The sequence below is a fragment of the Monodelphis domestica genome, chromosome 3, assembly GCF_027887165.1.
Source record: "Monodelphis domestica isolate mMonDom1 chromosome 3, mMonDom1.pri, whole genome shotgun sequence".
Lineage (NCBI taxonomy): Eukaryota > Metazoa > Chordata > Mammalia > Didelphimorphia > Didelphidae > Monodelphis > Monodelphis domestica.
In genome coordinates, this window is record NC_077229.1 from 482814625 (window position 1) to 482841819 (window position 27195).

General features: G+C 34.2%; 1 protein-coding gene across 1 annotated transcript; it reads left to right on the forward strand.

Moving 5' to 3' along the window:
• Positions 1-4510: 4510 nt before the first annotated feature.
• On the forward strand, positions 4511-27195 carry GTF2H2 (general transcription factor IIH subunit 2). Its single transcript, XM_001362662.4, has 16 exons — positions 4511-4662; positions 7039-7134; positions 8491-8568; positions 10824-10860; positions 11054-11140; positions 13220-13270; positions 13684-13738; positions 14731-14836; positions 16611-16701; positions 16829-16916; positions 17378-17485; positions 20791-20854; positions 21643-21746; positions 23205-23307; positions 26043-26082; positions 26877-27195. Exons 2-16 carry the CDS (start codon positions 7079-7081, stop codon positions 26994-26996), a joined length of 1188 nt encoding a protein of 395 aa, XP_001362699.1. The 5' UTR covers positions 4511-4662; positions 7039-7078; the 3' UTR covers positions 26997-27195.

Sequence of the window (27195 nt, forward strand, 5' to 3'; positions counted from 1 at the left end):
TCACAGGGTTTTGGTTATGCATGAGTTTGCTCTTATAACAATGGCCAATATGAAAGTATTTTGACAATATAAAAATCAGAAAAAAACTACACTGAAAAAGTTTTATCATATGTAAAATGTAATTAATAATACCTCCACTATCTATCCTGTAAGGTTGCTATATCAAATGAGATAATGCATGTAAAGGACATTATAAGATGCTTTTAGCCTTCCTCTAAAAAAATAAAATAAAATAAATTAAAAAAGAACTTACTATATACCAGCCAAGGCACCAAGTGCAGATCCAACCAAGAAAAGACAGAAACAATCCTTCCCCTCAAGAAGATTGCATTAAACAGAGACATGTTTATTTCTGGTTGGACTCCAAATAATTAACTGGTGGTCACCAGGGATTTAATTTCTAAATTCCAAAATAAACTACTAAAGTAAAATGGAATTTAAGATAGTCTATTTTTACAATAGAGGGAAGATATTAAGGAAGAGATAAAAGGGGAGAGAGAAAGCTCTGGCTTCCTCTGAGCCAGGTAGAAATTCTAAGCACTAGTCAGGGGAAAGGAGTTTCAAGATGATGGGCCTTTCTCAGAGGTTCACACCTCCAGAAAGGCAAGGAAACTAAGTCAGCCTTTCACTCACCACAATGACCCTCTAAAAGGAAAGCAGTCTGAGGTCTCCTGCACAAGCTCCTCCAGAGTTGAGTTCAACAGCCAAGTCCAAGTGTCTGTCTTCCAGTCTCTTCTCAAATGTCTGTCTTCCCTCCAGCTCTGAGTGACTGATCCTTCACACCAAGCCCAAGTAATTGAGTTTATCTTCAGTCCAGCTTTGAGTGACTGATCTCTATCAATACATCCTTGTGTGCCTATATTTCCTCTATTTAAAGACCTTTTTTCTGCCCAAAAGGCACTAAAAGATTGTCTGCCCTTTGATCCAACCATAGCACCAACATAGCACAAAGCGATAATAAAGAAAAAAGACATGTACAAAAATATTTATAGCTGCGCTCTTTGTGGTGGCAAAAAATTGGAAAATGAGGGGATGCCCTTCAATTGGGGAATGGCTGAACAAATTGTAGTATATGTTGGTGATGGAATACTATTGTGCTCAAAGGAATAATAAACTAGAGGAATTCCATGAGAATTGAAATGACCTCCAGGAATTGATGCAGAGTGAAAGGAGCAGAACCAGGAGAACATTGTACACAGAGATCCATACACTGTGGTACAATCAAATGTAATGGACTTCTCCATTAGTGGCAATGCAGTGATCCAGAACAACTTGGAGGGATCTATGAGAAAGAACACTATCCACATTCAGAGGAAAAACTGTAGGAGTAGAAACACCAAAGAAAAACAACTGCTTTATTACATGGGTTGAGGGGAAATGATTGGGGATGAAAATGAACATCCTAAATGAACATCCTAATGCAAACACCAACAACATGGAAATAGGTTTGATAAAGGACACATGTAATACCAAGTGTATATGGGCTATGGGGAAGGGTGGGGGGAGGGAAGGGAGGGAAAAAAAAATATGTTTCTTGTAACCAAGGAATAATGTTCTAAATTAACTAAATAAATAACTTACAAGGAAAAAAAATAAAATAAAGACCTTTATCTCCTGTCTCCTCCCCTAAATTTTATGCTCTTCTCCAGAACTGTCCACTTAATCTATGAAATGGGTGTCACACCTTTTGTAGTCAGTTAACATCTTTTTTGTGGTTAGTTAACACCTTTTTTGGTTAGTTAACACCTTTGTAGTTAGTTAAAATGGGTAGATCTACTTTAAATACTGAATTAACACTTTGGGGATTAAAATCTTAAGATAGGGGAGTACAATTTAATCTTCCCAATAAAGGAAGAGCTAGCACCTTCATTATCACAATCAGGAGATAGCTAAATCCAATCTTCACATATGCAACCTGTATATAACAGGGATACTAGGTGACGTTGGATAGGAAGGCATTAGCAGTTTGGGAGAACCAGAATGAGACCAAGATTCCAAGTGCCTGTGTTGGGAAGGGGGAGCTCACCAGGAATGGGGGAAAAGGTAGAATCATCGAGGAGACTAATATGGCAGGAGGGCAAGTTCTACTATCTAAGAATAGAGATTAAAAGGATTAGGTAGCAAAATGGATGGAGCAACTGGCCTGGAGTTAGGAAGACCTGAATCCAAAACCAGCCTTAGACACTCCCTAGTTGAGTGATTCTGGGGAATTCACTTCACCCTGCTCACTTCACTTTCCTCATCTGGAAAAGGAGCTGGGGAAGGAAATGGCAGACTACTACTATATCTGCTTCTCCAAACCCCCAAATTGGAAGAGTTAGGCACAACAGAAACTGAAGTGACAAGTTCATGAAGAGATTTAAAAGCCAAAGGGATGGCTTTATAATTGATCCTGGAGGAAACGGGGAATCATTGGAATTTCTTGAGTAGGGGGAAGTTATAGAGTCAGTCTGCATTGTAGGAAATACACTTTAGCGGCTATATGACTGGAGTAGGGAGAAGGCTGAGGCAAGGCCAACATATAGGAGGTTATTGCAAAGTCCAGTTGTCATGAAGGACTGAGCTTGGGTGGTGGCTGGTGACATTGGTGCCACAGGTTTCTCAACCTCTTGGGCTGGGTCTCTTGGACAAAGTACAAATGTGTGGGGATTTTTTTCCAAGTTTGAATATTTCACAAGCTGAAAGTCCTTCTGACTGAATCATTTTTCATAACTTGCTCCTACCATTTTGAAGCACAATTACTTAGGAGTGACAGGTGTGAGACAATATTAGGTAAGACTTCTTCCTAGGTGAGGCTTGCATTGGATCTGGTAATAATGATCAAGAGGGAAGTGACGTGGAAAAACATCTGGCATTCCAAGATAGGGAAACTTAGACTACAACTTATAAACTTCATTTACAGATTGGTTTGTTTGGATAGTCAGTCAACAAACATTTATAAAGTATCTTATGTCTTCTGGGCACTATGCTTAGCACTGGGGATACAAAGAAAGGAAAAAAACAACCAAAAACCAAACAAAACCAAGTCTCTGTTCTCAAGGAGCTGACAATCTAAAGGGGGCAGATGTCATGTAAATAACGTACAAATTAGTTATAGACAAAATAAATTGGAGAATATCTCAGAAGGGGGCAGCTAGGTGGCACAGTGAATAAAGGGCCAGGTTGGGAGACCTGGGTTCAAATATGATCTCAGATACATCTTAGCTGTGTAACCCTGAGGAAGTCACTTAACTTGAGGGGGAGGAGATCAATGAATTGGGTTTGCAACTTTAAAAATTAGAAAGAGAACAAAATAAAAATCCCCAAATGAAAACTAAATTAGAAATACTAAAAATTAAAAGAGAGATTAACAAAATTGAAAGTAAAAGAACTATTGAACTAATAAATGGGGAGCTGAGTGGCTCAGTGGATTGAGAGCCAGGCCCAGAGACTGGAGGTTCTGGGTTCAAATGTGGTATCAAGACACTTCCTAGCTGTGTAACCCTGGGTAAGTCACTTGACCCCCATTGCCTAGCCCTTACCACTCTTCTGCCTTGGAACCAATACATAGTATTGATTCTAAGATGGATGGTAAGGATCTCAATAAAAATAAATAAAGAAATAAAGAAATAAGTCCTGGAGTTGGTACTTTGAAAAAACAAATAAAATAAAGTACTGGTAAATCTAATAAAAAAGAAAGAAGAGAATCAAATTAATAGTATCAAAAATGATGTCATCTCTAATGAAGAGGAAATTAAAACAATTATTAAGAGCCACTATACCCAATTACAAGGCAATAATGATGATAATCTAGGTGAAATGGATGAATATTTACAAAAATATAAAATGCCTAGATTAACAAATGAGGAAATAAAATACTTAAATAATTCTATTTGCCTTGCCCTTACCCCATGCCCTTCTGTCTTAGAATTGTTAGAGACAGAAAGTAAGGCCTTTTAAAAAAAACAAACCAACCCCAAAACAACCAGCAATTTAAAAGGGGGAAAAAAACCAACAACAAACATTTCCTGCCATCCAGGGCTAGAGCACTGGGAAATCCTAGGTTTCCTTGATTCTGGAAAGTATGCTGCGCAGTGCTGAAAACACGGGACTTGGAATTACAAAAACTTGAGTTCATGTCCAGCCTCGGACACTTACCAGTTATCTCAGTTTCCTTATCTGTAAAATGGGGTTCGCAATGCAAAATGTACTATAGAATAGGGTGAAATATGAAAAGATCGCTGTAAAGCTCTTGCAAACCTTAGCGCGCTCTTTAAATGCTAGCCACTATTACTGTTTATAGACTAGCATTCGCAAGCAAACCCCGGGGCAGTCCAGTGCTTTTTCGGGGAATCGCGACTCCTCTGGGCGCCCAGACCCATTCTTTCTAGCTTGCAGCTGCTCCACGTGCCCAGCGGTGCTCTGCATCCAGCGCCATCTGGCGGACCATAAACGCTTCGCGTTTCGGGACCTCTCTGCGCTGCCGCTGCCGGAACGTTTCTTCGCCACCACAGCGCCTTTAGTGTGCTGGGGAGAGATTAGGGCTGAGGACCGTAGTGCCATGCGCACTTGGCGCGCTTCGAGTCACCTGGCTGGCGGTGGCCGTCTCTTCTGGCCTTCTTGGGGATTTCGGTGAATATTCTGGCCCGGTGTTGGGAGCTCGGTGGAGGAGGAAGAAGAGAGGTATCTCTCACTAACTCCTGCTTGAGTTTTTGTGACTTTGTCTGACTTTTTCTTTTGCACAATTCAATCCCATTTTCATTTCCCAATTTCCCAATTTCAATTCTACATTGAAAAAAATTCTCCAAGAATGTTTTTTTCTTGATTTGTATTTTTTTCCTGTGTGGTTACTATATACAGCCTTTCTCTTATCTCTGTTGCTATTTGATATATTATGTCTTTAATTTCTGCATCTAGCAGTTCTACTTGTCTCTGCCTGTCTCTTGATTTACTGAATTTTTTATCACTCTCAGATTGATTCACTGTCTTACACAAATTTTTCATTGTTTCTCATCTTTTTTCTCCTAATTTTAACAGCAGCCTCTTTTTCACCATTTCTTCTATCTCCATATACCAAACTACATACATGATAGCCCTGGCTTCATAATTCTCTCCTAACCATGTCAGAATATTTTGGTTTGGCTCCTGATTTAATAGCCTGTTACATCTCCTGTAAATCAGTTGCCTGTTGTGTGGATTTTACCTTACAATGAGAATAGCAAGTGGAATTTTGCTTTCTGTATCTAGCTTGTGTGGTTTTGTTGTTTACTTCATATTTCTTTTTCAGAAAACAGTCTTTAATCAGGTGTCTTTTCTTATGACAGAAAACGTATTGTCTAGTTTCTCTCTGTACTGTTTTTGGTTTGTAAGTGTAAGTCCTAACAGTGTTTAGCTTCTTGATTTCCTCAATCTCCTTGTCTCACAAATTGTTCTCTGTTACCTCTAATTTTTCTTTTAAATCTTGCATGTTCTGAATGATTTTCATGGAGGTAACTTGAGGTTTCACGTAATTCGATCAGTATCGTATTTTGTGAATTAATGTTTTAAAAAATTGTTTAAGTGAGGTGTACATCCCTTCAAAAACTGTCTTCTCACATGACTAGTAGATTCCTCACTTTTTTTTTTTGCCTCTAAACCCATAATTGATTCAGCCATTTCAGAGAGATGATCTATAAATGTGGCTGGATGTTCCCCTTTATTTTGCATGAGTTTATCAAATCTTGCCCATGCATTAGGCTTCAAGCAACAGAACTTTATAGTTTGATGCAAATCTTCCCTACATTTTCTCAAGTAGGTCATGCTTGTGGGATTTGCAAAATCAAGGTCTTCCCTTTGCTCCTCTGTGGGCCAAGTAGTCAGGTAGTTTTCTGACTTGGTCTTCTCAATGAATTGGAGATGCTCATGGGGGCTAAATAGTTCAGACAAGAGAAATTCTACATCTTGGAAATCAGGGTCAAAGATCCTGAAAGCACATTTGAATTCTTTCTGCATCTTAAAGGGTTGATCAATAAATTTTGGAGGCTGTTTCTTCAGTGAATCAAGTTCCTGCGTTGTAAGCTGTCTATGCACTTTTGATTGTAACACACCAGCAGTACTTGATAATTTAGTGACCTCCTTTAACTGAAAATTTTTTTCAGGTTTACCATCAGACTTAGTGTCCTTGTCACTGTCATTTCCCTTTTCATTAACCTTTGATTTCTTTGCCTTTCTTTCTTTTTCTTTGGGTGCACTATCTGCCTGGTCATTGTTCTTGTCCTTAATCTGATCTAACCCTTTTGCCTTCATAAATTCCTCAAATAAGTTCTTAATAACATTTTCCAAGTTAGTATCCACCACCGTTATCTATGCTGCCTTTTTGGGGATTACAAATCTATAGATATTCTTCAAATAGGTCAGAGTCTGTAAAACTGCCATAGAAATGATGTGAACTTGAGTCAAAAATCTGCCAGAGTATAGTGTCAGTTTGAAATGGCAACTGGAGTATGAACATGGTGGTGTTGCCCAGATAATCCAGAGAATCAAAAATCATGTTAGTCATTTTGCTATAGAGGATGTTATAGACCTAATCCAGTATTGGCTGCAAGTACAACAGCTCCACAGAGTACTTGCTTAAACATTTTTGCTGTTTCTTAGGGATTGTAAGTTCAGTCTTTTAGGGGTGCTTTCTGTATCTAGCTTGTGTGGTTTTGTTGTTTATATTTCTTTTTCAGAAAACAGTCCTTACTCAGGTGTCCTTTCTTATGGCAGAAAAAACATTGTCTAGTTTCGCTCTGCACTGTTTTTGGTTTATAAGTAGGTTTCGTGTAAGTCCTAATAGTGTCAAGTACACAGAAGGGCTCCCTCTGAAACCAGAGAGAAAGAAAAAATAGAAGAGCTTCAACTTTTGAGTTGAAGAGAGCTGACTGTATGTCAACTGGCTTCAGTCTTCTAGATTTAATATGACTTAGTGAGTTTTTCTCCCTGTTAATATCTTTTTTTCATTTAGATGTACTTGAAGGTAAATAGTGTTGAAACATCCAAAATCTACTAATAAAAATTGAATGCTTTTTTATCTTCTAGGGTATTTACTTTTTAATAATTGGACTTCACCAAAGCTAAAATGGATGAAGAACCTGAAAAAACGAAACGTTGGGAAGGGGGCTATGAAAGAACATGGTAAATATAGGATCATTTAGTTGAGTTTAGTTTTTTAAAGCATCATTGTTCCTTTCAACATCCTCCCCTCCCCCCCATAATCATTGCCTTTAGGGGAATTCTTATTTTGTTCCATTTAATGTTTTTAATTTTTTATTTTAATAAATTTCCACATGAGTTTTCCAAACTTTTATAATCCAAATTGTCTCTTTTGCTCTCCACCCCACCCTACAAACTTGCAAGGAATTTAATCTGTGTTATACATGCATTATCAGGGCAAAACATGTTTCCATATTATTCATTTTTGTAAGTGAATAATTTTATAAAAACAAAACCCCAAATATACAAGTAGCAAATCATATGCTTCCATCTGCATTCTTACTCCAATAGTTCTTTCTCTGGAGGTAAATAGCATTCTTTTTTCCTAAGTCCCTCAGAATTGTTCTGGATCATTGTATTGCTGTGTTAGTAGCAAAAGTCTATTACATTTGATCTTTCCACAGTATTGCTGTTACTATATACAATGTTTTTGTGGTTCTTCTTATTTCACTTTGCATTCAATTCATGTTGATCTTTCCAGCTCTTTCTGAAATTATCCTGATCATTATTCCTTATAGCGCAATAGTATTCCATCATGATAATATATGACAATTTGTTCAGCCATTTCCCAATTGAGGGATATCTCCTTTAGTTTCCAATTTTTTTGCCACCACAAAGAGAGCACCTATAAATCTTTCTGTACAAATAGGTCCTTTCCCATTTTTTTATCTCTTTGGGATACAAACCCTAGTAGTGGTATTACTGGATCAAAGGGTACACATTCTTTTTAGCCCTTTGGGCATAATTTTAAATTGCCTTCCAGAATGGTTGGATCAGTTCACAATCCCACCAGCAATGCATAGTGTCCCAATTTTGCCACATTCCCTCCAATATTTATCATTTTCCTTTACTGTTATATTGGCCAATCTGATAGGTGTGAGGTGGTACATCAGAGTTGTTTTAATTTGCATTTTTCGAATCAAGAGTGATTTAGAACATTTTTTCATGTGATTATTGATAGCTTTGATTTTGTCATCTGAACACTGCCTATTCATTTATCAATTGGGGAATGACTTGGATTCATATAAATCTGACTTCTTTATATATTTGAGAAATGAGACCTTTACTAGAAATATTTGTTATAAAAAAAATTTACCAGTTTGTTGCTACCCTTCTAATCTTGGTTGCACTTGTTTTGTTTGTACAAAACCTTTTAAATTTAATATAATCAAAATTAAACATTTTATATCTTGTAATGTCCTCTCTCTTGTTTAATCATAAATTCTTCCCTTTTCCATAGATTTGACTGATAAACTATTCTGTGTTCCTACTTTATAGGGAAATTCTTAAAGAAGATGAGTCTGGATCACTTAAAGCTACCATAGAAGACATTCTCTTTAAGGCTAAGAGAAAAAGGTAAGCCAAGTGTTGGCTTAAAAGATTTCAACTAAAATTTAGTTACTAGATCAACTTTTTAATAATAGCTAAGAAAGCAGGAGTCTTATTGTCCCTTATAAGACTTTGGAGTCTGTATTTTTCCTCTTAAAAGTGGCCTGGCATAATATAGAATTTCATGACTTTTTTTTTTTTAACTTTTACCTTCCCTCTTAGAATCAAAACTATGTATTGGTTCTAAGGCAAAAGAGGAGTAAAGGCTAAGCAGTGAGATTTAAGCAACTTGCTCAGGTCACAGAGCTAGGAAGTGCCTGAGGCCAGATTTGAACTAAAGACCTCTAGGTCTGGTTCTCAATCCACTGAGTCATCTAGTTTCCCCCTATGACATATTTGTAGTGAAGTTTACCACTGGCTTGGATTTATTTTTGGACACAGAGCATGAATGAAGTTCCTTTCTCTGGGGAGGTAAAGAAATGTTTAGCACTAAGTGAAGGCTTTTCTCTAACCTCTTAAGATTTTCCTCATAAAACCTTTGTTGCAATGTTTGTGCTTCCCTCCCCTTTCTTCCAAGAATTCTTTTCTATTATTTTCAGGCTTTTGCTAAAGCCCCTAGAATCTAGAGAAATTGTAATACAAGGAGTTCCCTGAATGAGCTTATTACTATGGCCTAGTTTGTTCTTTTGTTTTATTGAAGTTGACCCTTCAGGATTTATTAGCTTTTAACTGTAGTATAGTGCCAAAATAAATATAAGGGTACAAAAAGTGTATTTACCTTTGGGTTATATTCTGTATAGAAAATTTTTTTCAGAGTATATTAAAAAATTGTTTCTGATGTTTTCTTTTATTATTAATTCTTTCAAAACTAACTGAACTACCCTGGTTTATTGACTTAAAAGTATAGAAACTAGGCTATCTAGAGAATAAAATTAATTTAACTCAGATCCACTTTCTCTTCTTTTGAGTTGAAAATAATGTGCTAATTAAGTTCCTCCTTTTTTCTTCATTTCTTTTACCTCTACTATATTTAAAAGGAACACTCCCAGGGCCTATTGTAGAGATAATTTTAGGTTTGTGACTTAAAATCTAAATTAATCCGTTGCCAGGGGAAAATCCCAAATAAAATACCCAAGTCAGTCTGGAAATTTATGGTAATTTTAATTAATATAGAGGGAAGGATTTTAAGGAGAAAAAGGGAAGAGGGTATAGGATTTCTCCCACCTGGCCTATGCCAGGGGGAGTTAAAGATCTCTGCCACTAGGTCTCTGAAAGAGATTAGAGGCTTCCAAGAGGATAAAGTTTGGAAAGTAAAGGAGGAAAAACTCAGCCAGAAACTCACCACCGAACCGAATAATAGCTATAGCCATGCCAAGATGCCAAAAGGCTGCCACCAGCCACCTCTCTGCCGCCAAAGGTACGGAGAGAGGAAATGATGCTAAATATATAGACCTTTTACTCTTGTGTCCCCTCCTCTAAATTTTCACGTCTACCAATCACATCAGAGGCTTTAGTCCAGGACTGCCCATTCTTTAGTTCTTATCTTCTTTGATTAGATTATACCTTTTAAGTTACTTAACATTTCTTTGTTAAGTTCACCTTTTGTTAGTTACTTAACCTTTTTATGATTAATTTACCCTTTATAGTTACTTAATACCTCTTTGTATTAAGGTCTTAAAATAGACTTAGCTTAAAGTTCTAGCTTCACTATAAAGTAAGAACTAAGTACCTTGATTGTTCAATCAGGAGCTTACAATTTCATCTTCTCCATAAAGTAAGATCTAAGTTGGGTGGAGTAATCTAAATTTCACACTATTGAGTAAAGGAGAAGACCTAGGGAACTTTTTAAGGCTAAGGTGAGGATGAGGTCCTAAAGTGATATGGATGTAATATGAATAATAGCTCACATTGAAATAGTTCTTTTGGTCATAAATTAACAATATACATTATTTCTTTTCATCCTCATAAGAACTTTACATAGTACAGTAGTATATAGGTAGGTAGGTTGGTTGTATAATATTATCCCTCTTTTACAAATAAGTGATCGGAGGCTAAAAAGTCTGTGCCTTGCTGATTTGCCTACATAAGTTTTCTTCTGACAAAAATTAGTGTTTCTTTCTGCTATCATATGCTGTCTTCCAATTGCATGAGAAGTCATAAAACTGTTAACTATGCATTATTTCATTTAAAATGTGGCATCTTTCTTATGATTCCACAGGATTAGAGTATTCATATTATGATAATACATTATATTCTACTGAAATGTTTACCTATTTTTACAGAGTATTTGAGCACCATGGACAAGTTCGACTTGGAATGGTATGTTTTTGTCTTTTCCACTGTTACAAGTATTTGGACTAAATTATATAGATGGTCCTGTTGAATTAATAATACAGCCTTAAACTTTTAAAGGTTTTTTTGAGTAACTATGTAGGATTTATGTATCAAATTTCACATTTTTTTTGAAGCTAAGAATTTATCCTTAAAATTTGTCTCTTATTTAATTTTGCAGATGAGACACCTTTATGTGGTAGTGGATGCATCAAGAACAATGGAAGACCAAGACTTAAAGCCTAACAGACTGACATGTACTCTAAAGGTCAATTTCTAAATTAATTTGAGGAAGGACAGACTTTTCATTATGTACTATTTTTTAATGAATGTAATTTTATTTATTGTTTTTATGTATACATTATAACTGAATTATGGTTAGCAGTATTGCTAAGTAAAGGCCAACCTAATCCTTTTAATAAAAAAATAGAATTACTTTTAATTAGGACATTCATTTATGGTATAGAAATGTGTGGTTTTAACCTAATTGAAAGTAGATTATTATCTGGAATAGGCTAAGCATTTGCCCTGTATTCCTTTTTAATTGTTAGTCAGTAAATATTGTAATGTAATAGTAAACATTTGGTAGTTCAAAGATAAAGTTAACTAAACCCCTTATGGGATTTATGGAGAATTCCAAATTAGTGTGGTCTCAGTAAAGTTTTATTTTATTGATTTTATTCATCTGAGGAAATAACCTTTGAAGAAAGTCAGACACTGGAGGGTGGACTGTATTGTGTGCTGAGAGAGAAATCTACTTTTGAATTCATAGCTTTGATTTAGAATCATAATTATAACCTGAGAAAAGTTACTACTGAAAAGTGAAGAATTTTATTGAATATCTTAGTATGTTAGCTTGACAATACAAAACAATGAAAAATGTAAGTTCTTTCACAGGTTCTACAAATGATAACACATATGTAGTGCTTTATGGGGTTTGCAAAATGCTTTCCTCAAAATAATCTAGGAGTGAGAGAATCATTACCACCATTTTACAGATGAGGAAACCAAGGCCTAAAGAGGTTAGGTAACTTGCTTATGGTCACATACATAAAAAGTATGTGTAGTGTTCTTTTCATTTCCACACTCTCTCTAAAATGATTTCATTAAAAAAGCTCCATGAGTAAAATATATTATATTCTACTAAAAATAAATAATCAAAGAAACATATCTCGGGTCAGACTTTGCCATTAAATACATAATCGAATTTTCTTGGAAATCAGTAGAATCCACATAATTTAATTTTTAGCAGTTATCAATAGATCACACAGTTTAATTATGCAGAGTACAGAGGTGAGGAACTCTGGGTGTGAAAGGCTACATATGTTAATAAGTTTTCTGTTCTTTTCCTCTTTTCTTTGTTTCAGAGGGCAGCTCTATGAGGAGAGGCATTAATAAAGTTTTATTGAAACTTTTTGCTTTTGTATCACTTACATTTCCTACTATATTGCTCCTTTCACTGCCTCTAGAGAGCCATCCCCTATAAAAAAGGAATTTTAGAAGAAGGATAAAGAAGGGGAAAATTTTATAAAACTAATTGAATTTTCAAGCAAGTCTTACATGTTATGCAGTTTTCCATATCCTTGATCTCTCATCTCTTCAGAGAAATTGGGAGGTGTTTTTTACCATGTCTCTTTGGGCTAGACTTCCTAATAATACTTTTGCAGCATTCAGTTTTGATTTTTTTTAAAAAGATCCAAAATCTACAGGAGGGGAGTAGGAGGAAGGGAGGGAAAGAACATGATTCATGTAAATATAGGAAAACATTTAAAATTAAATAAGTAAACTTTTTTTAAAAAGAGCCAAAATAAAGTTTAAAGTGTAGTTAGTAGTTATGATTTTTTTTGCTTTTAATTATGAATTTTTCAAAACATCTGCAGTACTAAAAATCTTAGCAATCGTATTAGAGTGTGTGATTATGTTGTAAATGAAATAAAGAATTGGAAAAGTCTGAAGAACATGTAGTATATAATTCAGAATACTAGAAGAGAAAGTACAGATATTCCTTCCATGTGATGATTTTTCCAGTTGTGGTTTCCATATATTGCAGTTCGACATAAGAAGTTAAATGGGAGTTTTTCAGGGAATTTTGCAAAAGTCATAGATGACATGTGAAAACTAGCAACTCAGAAATGAATATAATGTACTGTAAATACCCCCTCAAAGAAAAAGAAAGAATTCAGACTTCTATGGTATGGAAGGAGGGCCAAAAAGTTATATGTGGATTTTCCAAATTGTAGGGGTGCTGTTCCCCTAATCCCACAATGTGGAAGAGATACCTGTATAAGTATCAAGTTTTGTAATATTATTTATTTAATATGTAAATTTTCCCTTTTTGTTTTTACAGTTATTAGAATATTTTGTAGAGGAATATTTTGATCAGAATCCTATTAGTCAGGTATGTACCTTTGTGATGGAAAGTAAAACTAAATTGCTGTTATATTATTGACAAAATGAAATCAATTCTATATTCACCAGTTGCCTTTAATGTTCTTTTTTTAAAAGAATATGTAGGAGTTTAAAAAATCAGTAACGAATTGTCATATTTTCCTGGATCAGTCAGTATCTTTAAGTGTTTGGTCTAGACTAAACAATCAAGAGGAAAAATGAATCTTAGGAATTAATCAGGGTAGAGTGGAACCTCAAAATTGAATTAATTTGACAAAAATTATTTTACAAAAAGTATTATAAAGAAATGCCCACCATGAATTGTGATCACTTGGTAATTAATTTGTTGTTTTATTCAGATTCTTCTGAAAATAAAAGTTTTTAATATGTAAGATTAATAGAAGGTTTTGATTTATTTTTGAGATTGGGATAATCGTAACTAAGAGTAAGAGAGCTGAAAAACTGACAGAACTGTCAGGTATGTCCCACTTGTTATCATTTGTGTTCATCATTGCTGTTTAGGTTAGGTTATGGGCTTTGAAACACTGGGAGCCATACCTATAAAACATAATTTTCTTGCATGATACTGTAGAAAGAGCATTAGTCTAAGAGGCATTTCACTTAACTCTTCTTGTCATTTCTTAATCTGTAAAATGAATGCATAGGACTAGAATCATGGATTCTTAATCTGGCTTCTGTTAATTTTTTAAAAAATATTTTCATAATTATATTTCAGTATAATTTATTGCATTTGTAATTCTATATATTTTGTTTTATGTATTTAAAGACATAATTTTGAGATATCCAGAGGCTTCACCAGATTACCATAAAGGACCATGACACAAAAAGACTTCTTCGTCTAGAAGATTTCTAAATTTTCTTGTGGCCTGATTTCAGGAACTCTGTTATGTTAATATCTTTCATTTATGTTTTTCTGAAGAGTGATAAAGAGAGAGAGGAATTAATTTATATAAAATTACTTATTGGATGACTTAATATAAAGTGCTATTCTAGGTACCATTAGGAGATAGAAAAATAAATCATAAATTAATGAGTTAGCTACATTGTTTTTTTTTTAATATTTGAAGACTAAGGGACCATGCCACACACTGAATTAAACTAGCCAAATGAAACCTTCATCCTAAACATTCTTAGCATCTTCTCAAGGAACCACTCATTAAATCTCCTCAGCTCCAATGTAAACTTCAGTCCAACAGCATCAGTATTAAACATTTGTTAGCACCTTGCATAGGTATGCAAAGCACTTACCTATTGAAATAGAATTTTTGTCCTGAGCTGGTTTCAGAGTAAAAGAAAATGGGATTTTGTTTTATTATTTTTGAGAAGAGTGTTAATTGTAAGAATACATCATGTTGGCAACATATGTAAAATAAAGGTATTTTAGGGGGAAATCTTATTACAATTTCATTTTGTAACTGATGAATACATGTTATTTTATTTACATTTTAGGAAATCCAAAGAAGCATGTAGCTTCTCTCAAGAAAGCAGTAGATATGACCTGCCATGGAGAGCCATCTCTCTATAATTCCTTAAGCCTGGCTATGCAGACTCTAAAGTCAGTATTTTACGTGTTTTATTGCTTAATTTAAATTTTTAAGCAAATTATTAAAGGGATTAAAGTGCTAGTCTGGGTCACCAAAATCATAGTTGTAACAAAATTGTTCATTATTAGTGAAACCACCAGGGCATTTATGTTGTATAGTACTATTTGGAGGTGATGTTAAAAAATATTAATTTTTCCCTCAGGTTTCAGAAGGCAAGTACTGTTAGCTACAAAGCTTTAAGGACATACGGACAAGTATTAACCATTTTAACTATTTCAAAATAAATGTGTTTCGTGTAATGAATATTTAAAAACAATTTATTGGTAATTTAAAAATTCACTGTACGAATTGGTGATTTCTCAAATTGTCCTCAGAAGCTTCTTGTCTGTGTGACCTTGCGGAAGTCACTTAACCCCAATTTCCTAACCCTTGCCACTCTTCTGTCTCAGAGTTGATACTAGGATTAAAAAGAAAAGACTTCATAATTTGGTTTTAGTTTCATTGATGATAGAACAGGAATGTTTCCCTTTAGTGTCCTTGCCAGAAATTCATATATACCTGGCTTATCTCACTCTCATCTGTTAATAACAGTCCAGTCTTCCAGTTTATCTAGAAGTAAGGAATAACCCTGGATGGACAAAATAGAAATCACTAAACCCATCTCCTAAAGCTCATCTCCTTTATCCAGCGCCCAGCTTTGTGCCCTGTAGATAGCAGGCAACTGGAAAGGGTTTGTTAAGACTTTGATGATAGCAGAAAGAACAGAACCTGAATTCAGGATCCAGTCATCACTCCCAGCTGTTTGGCTGTCATCAGCTCACTCAGATTCTCTGAGGATGACTTTTGTCATTCATAAGTTGGGAAGGATAATACTTAGAATACATACTATGAGGAGGCAGCTGGGTGGTTCAGTGGATTGAGAGCCAGGCCTAGAGATGGGAGGTCCTGGGTTCAAATTTGGCCTCAGACACTTCCCAGCTGTATGACCCTGGGCAAGTCACTTAACCCCCATTGCCTAGCCCTTACCACTCTTCTGCCTTGGAGCCAATACACAGTATTGATTCCAAGCTGGAAGGTAAGGGTTTAAAAAAAAATACATACTATGCTAGGTTGTTGTAACTCAAATAATTTCTGCAAATTACTAATTCTAAATCTTAGAATGCTCCAGAAATATCAGAATTATCATTGTTGGTTACTCTGAAGTGAATTGAATTACTCATGCAAGTCATCTGACCTTACTATACAACCATCACATTGGATTGAGTTAGATAGAAAGATCTGGATTCGAATCCTTCTAGCACCTAATGTACTCACCATGAGGCCACTCAGAGCTTTTATTTTCTCATCTATAATATAATAACGTCATGGTACTTCATTGAGTTGTTTTGAGGAAATTGCTTTGTAAACAAAATTCCTTATAAATATGATATTATTTGGAACAGTCTTACCATTTTATAAATATTTCTAAAAGTGTGGCTGTTTCTCAGTATACAATTACAAATGGTACATTCAAATGATCTAATAGTTTCCACTGATGATATAAAATGATTACCTAAAGTATTAGAAGGAAAACCTATAGGAAACAAAGATTAATTTGGAACCATTTGGTGTTGACTTTTAAAACAATTGAAACCACATCAAACTCCCCCAAGTCATCTTTGTGTGATGAATGCCTTATTCCTTAATGTTACTGTAATTTTAAACTATGTACTGCTTTAGCTGGATATGTATTATGTAAAAATAATTTCCTATTCCTAATCATGGTGTATTTTATTTTGTCTTTAGACACATGCCAGGGCACACAAGTAGAGAAGTCCTAATCATCTTTAGCAGTCTCACCACGTGTGATCCGTCTAATATCTATGATCTAATCAAGGTGATACTCATTTACTTTAAAAGTAGAATAGAATTACAACCTTGATAACAATAATGTTTTTATGTGCTCTGTTTATTTAACATAATTGTTAAGTGATTCTTGAATGTCTTTCTTGTTTCTTATGAAGAGTTTAAAGGCAGCTAAAATTAGGGTGTCCGTTATTGGCTTATCTGCAGAAGTTCGAGTTTGCACTGTACTTGCCCGTGAAACTGGTGGTATGTACATATATAGAATATTCAATATTTCTTCCCATTTTAGGAAGTATAACATTTGTCATTCATACTTTCTGACTATTCAAATTAATCTAATATTGTATCTTACAGCCCAAAATATTGGCAGCCATCTTATTTTTATTACAGTTGCTTATAGAAGATATCATTCATTTCCAAAACTAAAGAACTTTGATGATTAGCATTTTTCAGAGACAAATACATATGTAAAAGGAAAAATTTTAATGTTTAATTCTTGAAAAAGTTTCTTTATAACTTTGGACTTACTGAATTTTAATCATAGTTATAAATGTCTACCTAGGAAAATAAAGCCTTTTTAATGATAATTTACCTTAAAGCTTTTTAATTTGGAATTTTATATTGTTATTACTAAATTAATGAAATTTTATAAAAAATAATTTGATCTGGTTAAAAGCTGAATTTTTTATATTACTTCTCAATTTCAGGAGTATACCATGTTATTTTAGATGAAAGTCATTATAAAGAACTCCTAACACATCATGTTAGTCCTCCACCTGCCAGTTCAAGTTCTGAATGCTCTCTTATTCGTATGGGTAAGTTTTCATTTTAAATTATTTTTATTTTTAAAAAACATTTTGATTTATTTATTTTGTTTTTACATTGCCAGAATTTCTTAGTATCCCTCCACTTTCCAATAGAACTATCCCATATAAAATTTATTTTTTAATGAAAAAATACATCAGAACATTCTGAAAATATATTAAAATATAATTGTGTTTTCAGACTGTAGAAATCCCACTTCTATAAAGGAGTAGAGTTGTGTCTTCTCATATCTCTTCTTTAAGGACATGCTTTTTCTTTGTAATTTTTTTAACATTAATTTTAGATTGTTTTATAGTGGTTGCTTTTTGTTGTAATTATAGTACATATTTTCTTGATTCTGCTTACTTTATTCTCAGATTTATGTTAATTTACTTCAATAATATTTCATTATGTTAATTTACTTCAGTTTGTTTAGCCATTCCTTAGTCAATGAATGCTTACTTTGTTTCCAGTTCTTTGCTACTATAGAAAGGGCTGCTATGAAGATTTTGATGTCTGTGAGGACTTTGCACTTTTTTGGGATGTATCTGTATTAGTGGAATTTTCAATCTCTAGTCATGAATCTCTAGATCAAATAGTAATGACATTTTATTCACTTTATTTGCATAATTTCAAATTGCTTTCCAAAATGTTAATATTGATTCCATCCTCTACTAACAATGTATTAGTGTGCCTACCTTTGCACAGCCTCTTTAATACTAATTAATTCAAAATGGGTAATTTTAAGATATTAGTTTTTGTTTTAAATGCCATTTTTAATTTTTAAAAATCCTTTTGGATTACACTGAGAGATATGGGAAGAGATAAATTATATCAGAAAGAGACCTTGGTGGGGGTTGGGGAGAAAACTATTACAATAGAGGAGAGAGGATGAGGGTGGTGATGGGCAAAACTTAACCCTTATTCTCATGGGAATTGACTCAAAATAACAAGCCAGACTCACTGGCATATAGAATCTTATCTTACCCTATAGAGGAGTAGAAGGGGAATAAGAAAAGGGATGGTGGGAAGGAGAGTAATATAAGGGAGGAGGAATGGGGAGAGTGATTAAAAGCAAAATACTGGTGTGGAAGGTCAGAGTGAAGAGAAAGGGCAGAATTAAAAGAGGAAAACAAGATGGAGGGGAACACACAGAAGGTAATCATAGCTGTGAATCTAAATGGGATGAACTCACCCATAAAATGGAAGCAGATAGTAGAGTGGATTAAAAACAAGACCTCTCTGATATGTTGTTTTCAAGAAACACATTTGAGGAGTGAAGAGAGGATGGAGCAGAATCTATTGGGCTTCAACTGAGATTAAAAAAAAAAAAAGCAGAAGTAGCCATCATCTCAGACAAAGCTAAAAGCAAAAATGGATCAGATTAAAAGAGATAAGGAAGGTAATTACTTCTTTATAAAAAGCAGTATAGATAGTGAAGTAATATAAGCACTTAACATATATGCATCAAATGGTATAGCCTACAGTTTTTAAAGGAAAAAATCCTTTTCTTTTTATTGATGTATTTTATATCACCTCCATATTTGTTCTTCCCTTCTCCCCTACCCAGCAAGCCATCTCTGTAACAGACTTAAAAAAGAATGATTAAAAAAAAGTAGTTCAGCAAAACTAAGGAAAAAAAATCAGCTAAATCTGACATTATTTGCAGCATAAAAAAGCTAGTACATTTTCTCAGCTCTTCCTGGACCAAGTTTGGTCATTATAAATGCAATATTCAGTTTTATGTATTTTTTCCATTTACATTGTAGTAGTTTTGTATATTTTCTTGGTTTTGATTATTTCACTTTGTTTTATTATAAGTCTTAGAATATTATTTCTGACAGCACAGTAATATTCTGTTACACTGATGGAATGGATTCATAATGGAAATAGAACACATTCATGAAATGACTGTTCATTTTTGCCATGTATGTCCTTGTGTATTTCTTGATATATTAGCCATTTAATTCTTTGCTTGTACAAAGTGATGCTATATTTCTCACATAATTAATTCTTAAGTGTATATTTACTGGTTTTCTCTCTTATTTGTTAATGTTTTATTTAGAGCTTTAGGGGTTATTGGTTTCCCTTATTTAAAAAATGTTAAGTGAAAATAGCATATCTATTTTTAAGTATAAATTACTTTCTTTTTCTTTTTTTTTAAAGGGGTCAGTCTGAGTTTTTTTATAACAACATGATTAATGTGGAAATAATTCATTTTTTACTGTCTTCACCTGTGCTCAGCTTTGCATTCAAGATAAATAGGCAATACAGTATATATTTATGTAATTTGCAGGGTCTAAATTTGTTCTTCATAGAATTTCTGGAAGTCTTTATATTCAAAGCGAAGAATAGAATTTGAGACTCAGAATTAAAAAAAAAAACAAAAGTTAAAAATTGTTTTTACTTGTAACTGGAAAAAATAATTTTTTGTAAATGAAGTAGGCCTTCATATTGAAGGTAGTGAAGTACATACAGAAAGAGAATTGTGACAATATTTTTATTTTTGAGAATTTAACTTTTAAATAATAACTTTTGATTCATCACCACTTATATCCACTCAGCTAAAGTGAAGTAAAGTTGTACATTTATTCTGTGAATTCCTGGTTGTATTATTAGGCTAACTAGATAACTCAAAGGTAAACTTTTTTTGCCTTAATTTTTGGGTCCTCAGCAAAGTCATCTAATAATTGTATGGTTCACTGATTGTCTTTGAACATGTGGATTAAGTCCTATATCCTTAGAGAATTCATAACACAGATATTTCATATTATCATTACTACTAGGCACTTGTTGTCTTCTCCCAGCTGGTTACTGACACACATAGCACCCCCTTCCATCTCCATACCTGCTAAAGGTATCCCAGAGCTGAACTCCATTTTGACCCTTGGACCTACTGTCCTCTCAGAAGACTACCTGCTGGACCTTTGCTCCTTAAGATCGTTATAGCCTTGCCACTTTACCTCCTCTTTTCTCTGTCATTACCCAAGTTTCCCTTGGCTTTTTTATCTGCCTGAAATGAAACCCCCCTTTAGGTCTTGGCTCTTTCATTTAGAGTATAAACTCCTTGAGAGCAGGGACTGTCTCACTTTGTCTCTCTCTATTTGTATTCTCAGCACTTGGCACATAAACTTTTCCTCCTATTCTATTCTATTCATTTTCGTCATTGGGTGGCTAATTTACCCACTTCCTTTGTCAGAAAAGAAATTTGCAAAAACTGTCTTTGTACTGGTATATGAAAAAAAAATCCAGGAGCCAAATCATAGAATTGCCATTTGATTCAGAGATGGAAATTAATGCATTTTCTTTTTTGAAGGTTTTCCTCAGCACACCATTGCCTCTCTATCTGATCAGGATGCTAAACCTTCTTTCAGCATGGCGTAAGTAAAGATTTTTCATTTTGTCATTGACAGAAATGTACATTATCCAATATTTTGTCCTGCATTATGAACAAAATAGATAATGAAATTTTAATGAAATTGTTTATTTAAAATAATTTCTTGTCCCAACTGTTAATTTTCATATTAAATATTTGATTGATATTAATAAATCCCAGAGTATTTGAACATTAAGGGGGTCAATATTTAATGTCTTAGCATCTCAAAATAAATGGTGTCTTCAATTGGGCAATGGCCAAAAAAGTTATGATTGATATATCATTGTAAAGGGACATGTTGCATTATAAGATATGATTATTATGATGACTACAGAGGAGTATGGGAAGATAGAGGAACTAATGCAAAGTCAAGCAAATGCTATAGTGCCAGGAAAAACTATATTTACATGATGACTAGAACAGTGTAATTGGAAAGAACAGTAGTATCAACAAACAAACAAACAAAACTGAATTCGGTGAAATTATAATGTCCAAGTTTGAACCCAAGAACTCTGAGAAGTCATGTCATACCACATCTTTACAGGAGTTAAGAGACTCTGGGTGTGGAATAGTGCATATAATGCCAGTTTTTGTTATGTTGGTTAGTTTGACTGATCTTTTCCCCCTCTTTTAAGAAAAAAGAGCATATCATTTTAGGTACAAGGTTTAAACATTTGATATCTTGGTTATATCCATTTAGTTAGTAGTAATTATTAGAAAAATTCTTTGTTATACTTAAAAAAGTGGTAATTCAAACTTTTTTCTTTTTTTTTTCAAACTTTTTTTCTAAAGGCATTTGGATAGCAGTACTGAGCCAGGCCTTACATTAGGAGGGTACTTCTGTCCACAGTGTCGGGCAAAGTATTCTGAACTTCCAGTTGAATGCAAAATCTGTGGTAAGTCACCATTACTCATAAATTCTTTTTATTTAACTAAGTGATCTAAATGGTTGTTTCTAGTCATGGATCTGCTATCTATTTAGATGACCTTTGATAAGCAAAATAAACTTTGTGGGCATTGGTTTTCTCATTTATAAAATGAAGCAATTGGTCCAGAAATGCTCTGAGGCTTCCAGGTGAAATTGATTTAAGTAAATGTAAAAGTTTCATTCTTCCTGTATCTTTAGATTTTTTTTCTGACCTTAAGTAGAAAGGATTCTTCTCTACCCTGCCTGTATAACTTGCTTAGTTCATAATGTCTGCTTTTATACATGAAGCCAAGCATTTCCCTTCCAATTATTTTAGGGAAGAATCACAGTTGCCTACAGATTTGCTCTGATGATGTTTTTATGCATTGTTTAGAAAAATATGTAAATGATAATACATGTATTATCCAAATCAGATTGCTTACTATCTCTTTAGAGGGGAAAGGGAAGTGAGACAATTTGGATCTTATAATTTTGGAAAATATATGTTGAAAATTGTTGTTATATATAATTGGGAAAATAAAGGATCTAAAAAAAGGCACATAATAAACCTTAAGAAAAAAAAGAAAAATATGCTAAATTAAGGCTACTAGACACAAAAGATAACTCCCATGGTGCATAAGTGTAAACTAGGTTTTGAAATGAAAGTTCCCTTCCTCTCTACCTAAGAAATTGACAGCCCTTGTAAGATGATCAAATAGGATCCTTAATTTAAAAAAAAAAAAAACTTCAATTTTTGCAGTCACAAAAGTAAAGTTATTATAAAGAATAGGAATGGTGAGTTTGGGGCCTTTGCGAATTTATTGTGTACAGTTGAATACTTTCGTGGAAGCTATATTATTAGACACAGGTAGGTGGCATGGTGGATAGAATGCCAGGCCTAGAGTAAGGAAGACTCATCTTCCTAAGTTCATATGTGGTCTCAGACACTAGCTATGTGAACCTGGGCAGGTCCTTTAATCCTATTTGCCTCATTTCTTCATCTATAAAATGACCTGGAAAAAGAAATGGCAAACCAATTTTGTATTTTTGCCAAGAAAACCTCAAATGGGGTCACAAAGAATTGGACACAATTGAAATGAGTGAACAACAAAGGTAAACTTAAAAAAATGATGCATGAATTTGATGTTCCCAAGAACTGATAGGACATGTCTTAGTTGAGGTTTATCAAATTAGGTTTCTGTCATTGCCTTTTTTAAAATGTTTATTTTTTAACATGTAGATACAATTTTTAATAATCATTTTGTGACATTTTTTTGATCAATATTCTCTTCTTCCATCTCTCTCCCCACTTCCCAAGGCAGCAAGAAGTATGATCTAGGTTATACATGCGCTATCATAGAATATGTGGGATATTTCCATTTTTGTCTTGTTGTGAAAGCATTGTCTTTTATTTTCAGTGACTAAACTTATTTGTTTTGAATGTTAGGTTTAACATTGGTATCTGCTCCCCATTTGGCACGGTCTTATCATCATCTCTTTCCTTTGGATGCTTTTCAAGAAGTTTCCTTGGAAGAATATAATGGGGAGAGGTAAAGTTGATTTGTCACTATAATATATTACAAGTTTAAATCCTATGGAAACATTTGAATAGATTGTTAATCTCTAAATTTAACTAGGTAACAAGGTTAACCTTGGAAAGATCCCTTATTTTAGTCAGCTGAAGATGAATGTTGTCAAAATTCTCATGAAAGGAAATAAGATACCTCATGGGGAGAGAGAGTGCAGTGTAGTCCAATGGAAAGAATCCTGGATTTAGATCAAAGGGATGTGAATTCAAGTCCTGGGTAATATTGGGCATATTATTTAACCTTTTGGGCCTCACTTTCCTCATCTCTAAAAAGAGGGAATTGGACCAGATGTTCTAAGGGGACCTTTTTTACATCTCAGTTCTGATCTCGTGAGCCTATAGTGTGGCAAAAGGACTATGTTGGAGTAATGAAACCTTTGCTATGTGTGTGTTTGTGTGGGCATGTGTGTGTATGTGCATGTGTGTGTGCATGCATGTGTGCATTTGAGAGACAGAAAGACCAATCTGGGGCAAGTCACTCCCCTCTTCAAGCTTCCACACTTTCCTCTGTTAATAGTTGCACTAATTATCTAACCATGTTGCAAGAGGCAGGGTTCTGTAGTGCTGTAAAATGCCAGATCCAAGTATGTCATCCTTTTTTGTTAGAATACTTTTACAATATAACAAGAGGCTTGAAAACTCAAAATATATCCATTGCCAAATCTGTTCTTCTAGAATATATACAGTCATGACTGTATGACTGTCCACATCTATACCGCATTTTATGACTTTTGTGATTTAAAACTCAGTAGTTATGGGGAATGTTGAACTGAATTAGAGAGTATTTTATTTTATTTTAAAATTTTTTAAATTTTATTTGACTAGTCAATTTAGAACATTTTCCCCTGACTATAAGAATCATGTTCCTTCCCTCCCCTCCCATAGCCAACACGCAATTCTACTGGGTTTTACATGTGTCCTTGATCAAAACCTATTTCCACATTGTTGATGTTTGCATTGGGGTGATCATTTAGCGCCTACATCCCCAATCATATCTCCATCAACCCATGTGATCAAGCAGTTGTTTTTCTTCTGTGTTTCTACTCCCACAATTGAATTAGAGTATATTTTAAAAGAAACTTTTATTATTTTCAGAAATGGCTTTATTTTCATTATGAAGTACCCAAGTCTTTGTTAGAGGTTTTGCTTTAAAGGTTAGAATCTAATTCAACAAATGTATAATTGTTAAGCACTTACTGTGTTCAAAACAGGTTCTGAGAAAATTCAGTTTAGATAAGAGTGATTTGTAACTGATACTTGAAGTTGAAACTGATACTTGGCCAAATAATTGAGTCGAGTTGGTCTAGTCCTGTGATGGCAAACCTATGGCACATGTGCCAAAGATGACCTCTCCTTCCTTCCTTCCTTCCTTCCTCCCTCCCTCCCTCCCCCTTAACTACCCCCCTCCTTCCTTCCCTCTTTCTTCCTTCCTTTCTTTCCCCCATACAGCTACTGCTCTGCTTCTCTTACACTGGCAAAAATTCCTGGAATTTTTTTTTTAACCCTTACCTTCCATCTTGAAATCAATACTATGTATTGTTTCTGAGGCAGAAGAGTGGTAAGGGTTAGGCAATGGGAGTTAAGTGACTTGCTCAGGGTCACATAGCTAAGAGGTGTTTGAGGTCAAATTTGAACCCAAGACTTCCCATCTCTGGGCCTGGCTCTCAATCCACTGAGCTACCCAGCTGCCCCTTGGAATTTGTTTTTTGACAGAATGAATCAATAAATTCCAATCATGTCCTCTTACCTTTAGAATAAGCCCTTCTGCTTGGCATTTAAGACCAACTTGGCCACAGCTTACCTTTCTAGCCTTAATTATATGAGTGACAGTCTAGCCAAAATAGTCTACTCTGTATTCCTTACCACTTCTGCTCCAACTCTCTTTTCTGTAACTTTGTACTTACTTACCTGCCTGGACCATACTCCTCCCTCACCTCATCTTTTAGAATCTCTGGTTAACTTCAAGGCTTACCTCCGGTTTCTTCGTCCTGAATAGGTGTCCATGCCTCCCCGATCTGATAGTACTTCCTGTAACTCTTTTGTGTGTATTTTGTGTATATATGTTCATATTCATTCCCCTGTTTGAATGTGAGCTTCTTTAGGACAGAAAATAGTTTTCTTGTATCCTTGTATTCCTAGGAACTGATAGATACTAAATAGTGCTTATGGCTTGATTGCTTGGATGAATTGATTAGAAAACACCAGGTGGTGCCGTGAATAATGTTGGACCTTAAGTCAAAGAGTAGGGATCAATTCTCACCTCAGATATTTAATAGCTGGATGACCCTGTGCATATCACTTAACCTCTGCTTCAGTTTCATCTTCTGGAAAATGAGGATAATAATAGCACTCAACTTGCAGGGTTGTTGTGAGGGCAAAATGACAGATCTGTGAAGCATTTTGCATACCTTAAACCACAATAGAAATGCCTTCATTTTTATTTCTTGACTGATACTAATGATGTTATATTTGTTTTTATTCTAAAAGCTAAGTGCGACAAAATCTTGCTAATCAAGGATCTCAGTTGATTATAGTTTAATGTATTTTTCTGGTACTATTTCCAGTGGTTAAAATGTTAGGATTTAGTAAATAATAGTTTAATATTTAGGAGCATAATAATTTTAGTACTTCATATACTGATGATAAAATATCTTTTTAGAGGTGATTTTTTTTAAATAACAAAATTTTTTTTTCCAGATTTTGTCAGGGATGCCTAGGAGAATTAAAAGATCAACACGTAAGTTAATTTGGTTTCTAATTACCAGGAAGTCTTTAATTCCTCTCTTAGGAAGAGTGTTATGAGAACTTCTGAAGGACTGAGAAGTACATAAGGGCCAGACTGTGATTAAGTTAATTCCCAGAGTAAATGACTCTTTCCTCAGCACACTGGTGTCATAGTTAGGAGATGGAGAGTTCAGAGGTTAAACACTCACTGAAGGCTCTCTAGCTATTTCTTCTGAAGTGATGCATAATAATTGTTATAAGAGAAAGTTCATATCTGAGGTTTCAGTTTTGTAGGTCACTTTGAAATAACAATAGGAAGAGAATGAAGAAAATAAAAAGTTTGTTACTTTGAAAAGTTTAAAGAGCTGTACTTTAATCGCATTTGGCTGCTTACTCTTGGTAGAATGCTTTAGTTACTGTTTTAAGGTGGGACTAAAATTTTACAATTTGCTTCATAAATGTTAAATTATTTAGAATTTACATTGCCAAAATATTTTCTAATTATATTAAGTAATTTTTAAAAATATCATTTAAAAATATTTTATTGTAAGAGTCCTGTTGAAATTTTGCTTTCAATTTTATTACTACAAAATATTTAACAACCACTGTTAAAAAATGAATAGATTAAAGTAGGGGGAGAATTAATAAAGAAATAAAAGAGTGGAATAACTAATCCCCTTCTAAAGAGAGGGACTCCTAGCTAGGTGGGCATAGTATATCTTTTAAAATTACTGTATTAGACTTGACATTTGCCAATTAATCTTAACTTTCTTCTCTCCCTGCCCCTCCTTCTACACTTTATTACAGGTTTATATTTGTACTGTGTGCCAAAATGTATTTTGTGTGGACTGTGACTTGTTTATTCATGAATCTCTGCATTGCTGCCCTGGTTGTATTCATAAGAATCCAGCTCCTACTGGTGTTTGACTATATCTTTTCTATATTTCTACATAAAAAAGAAAAATACAACCTATGATAAGAGTGACTTGAGAAGTAATCCTGAGATGGATTGTTGTAAAGCATAAAGAAGAATTTGAAAATAATGGTTGGTTGGTTGGTTTGGAGGAAATGTTTTGTGTGCAGATATTTTAATATTTTTCTTAATAAAATTTTCCTTGTTATATAA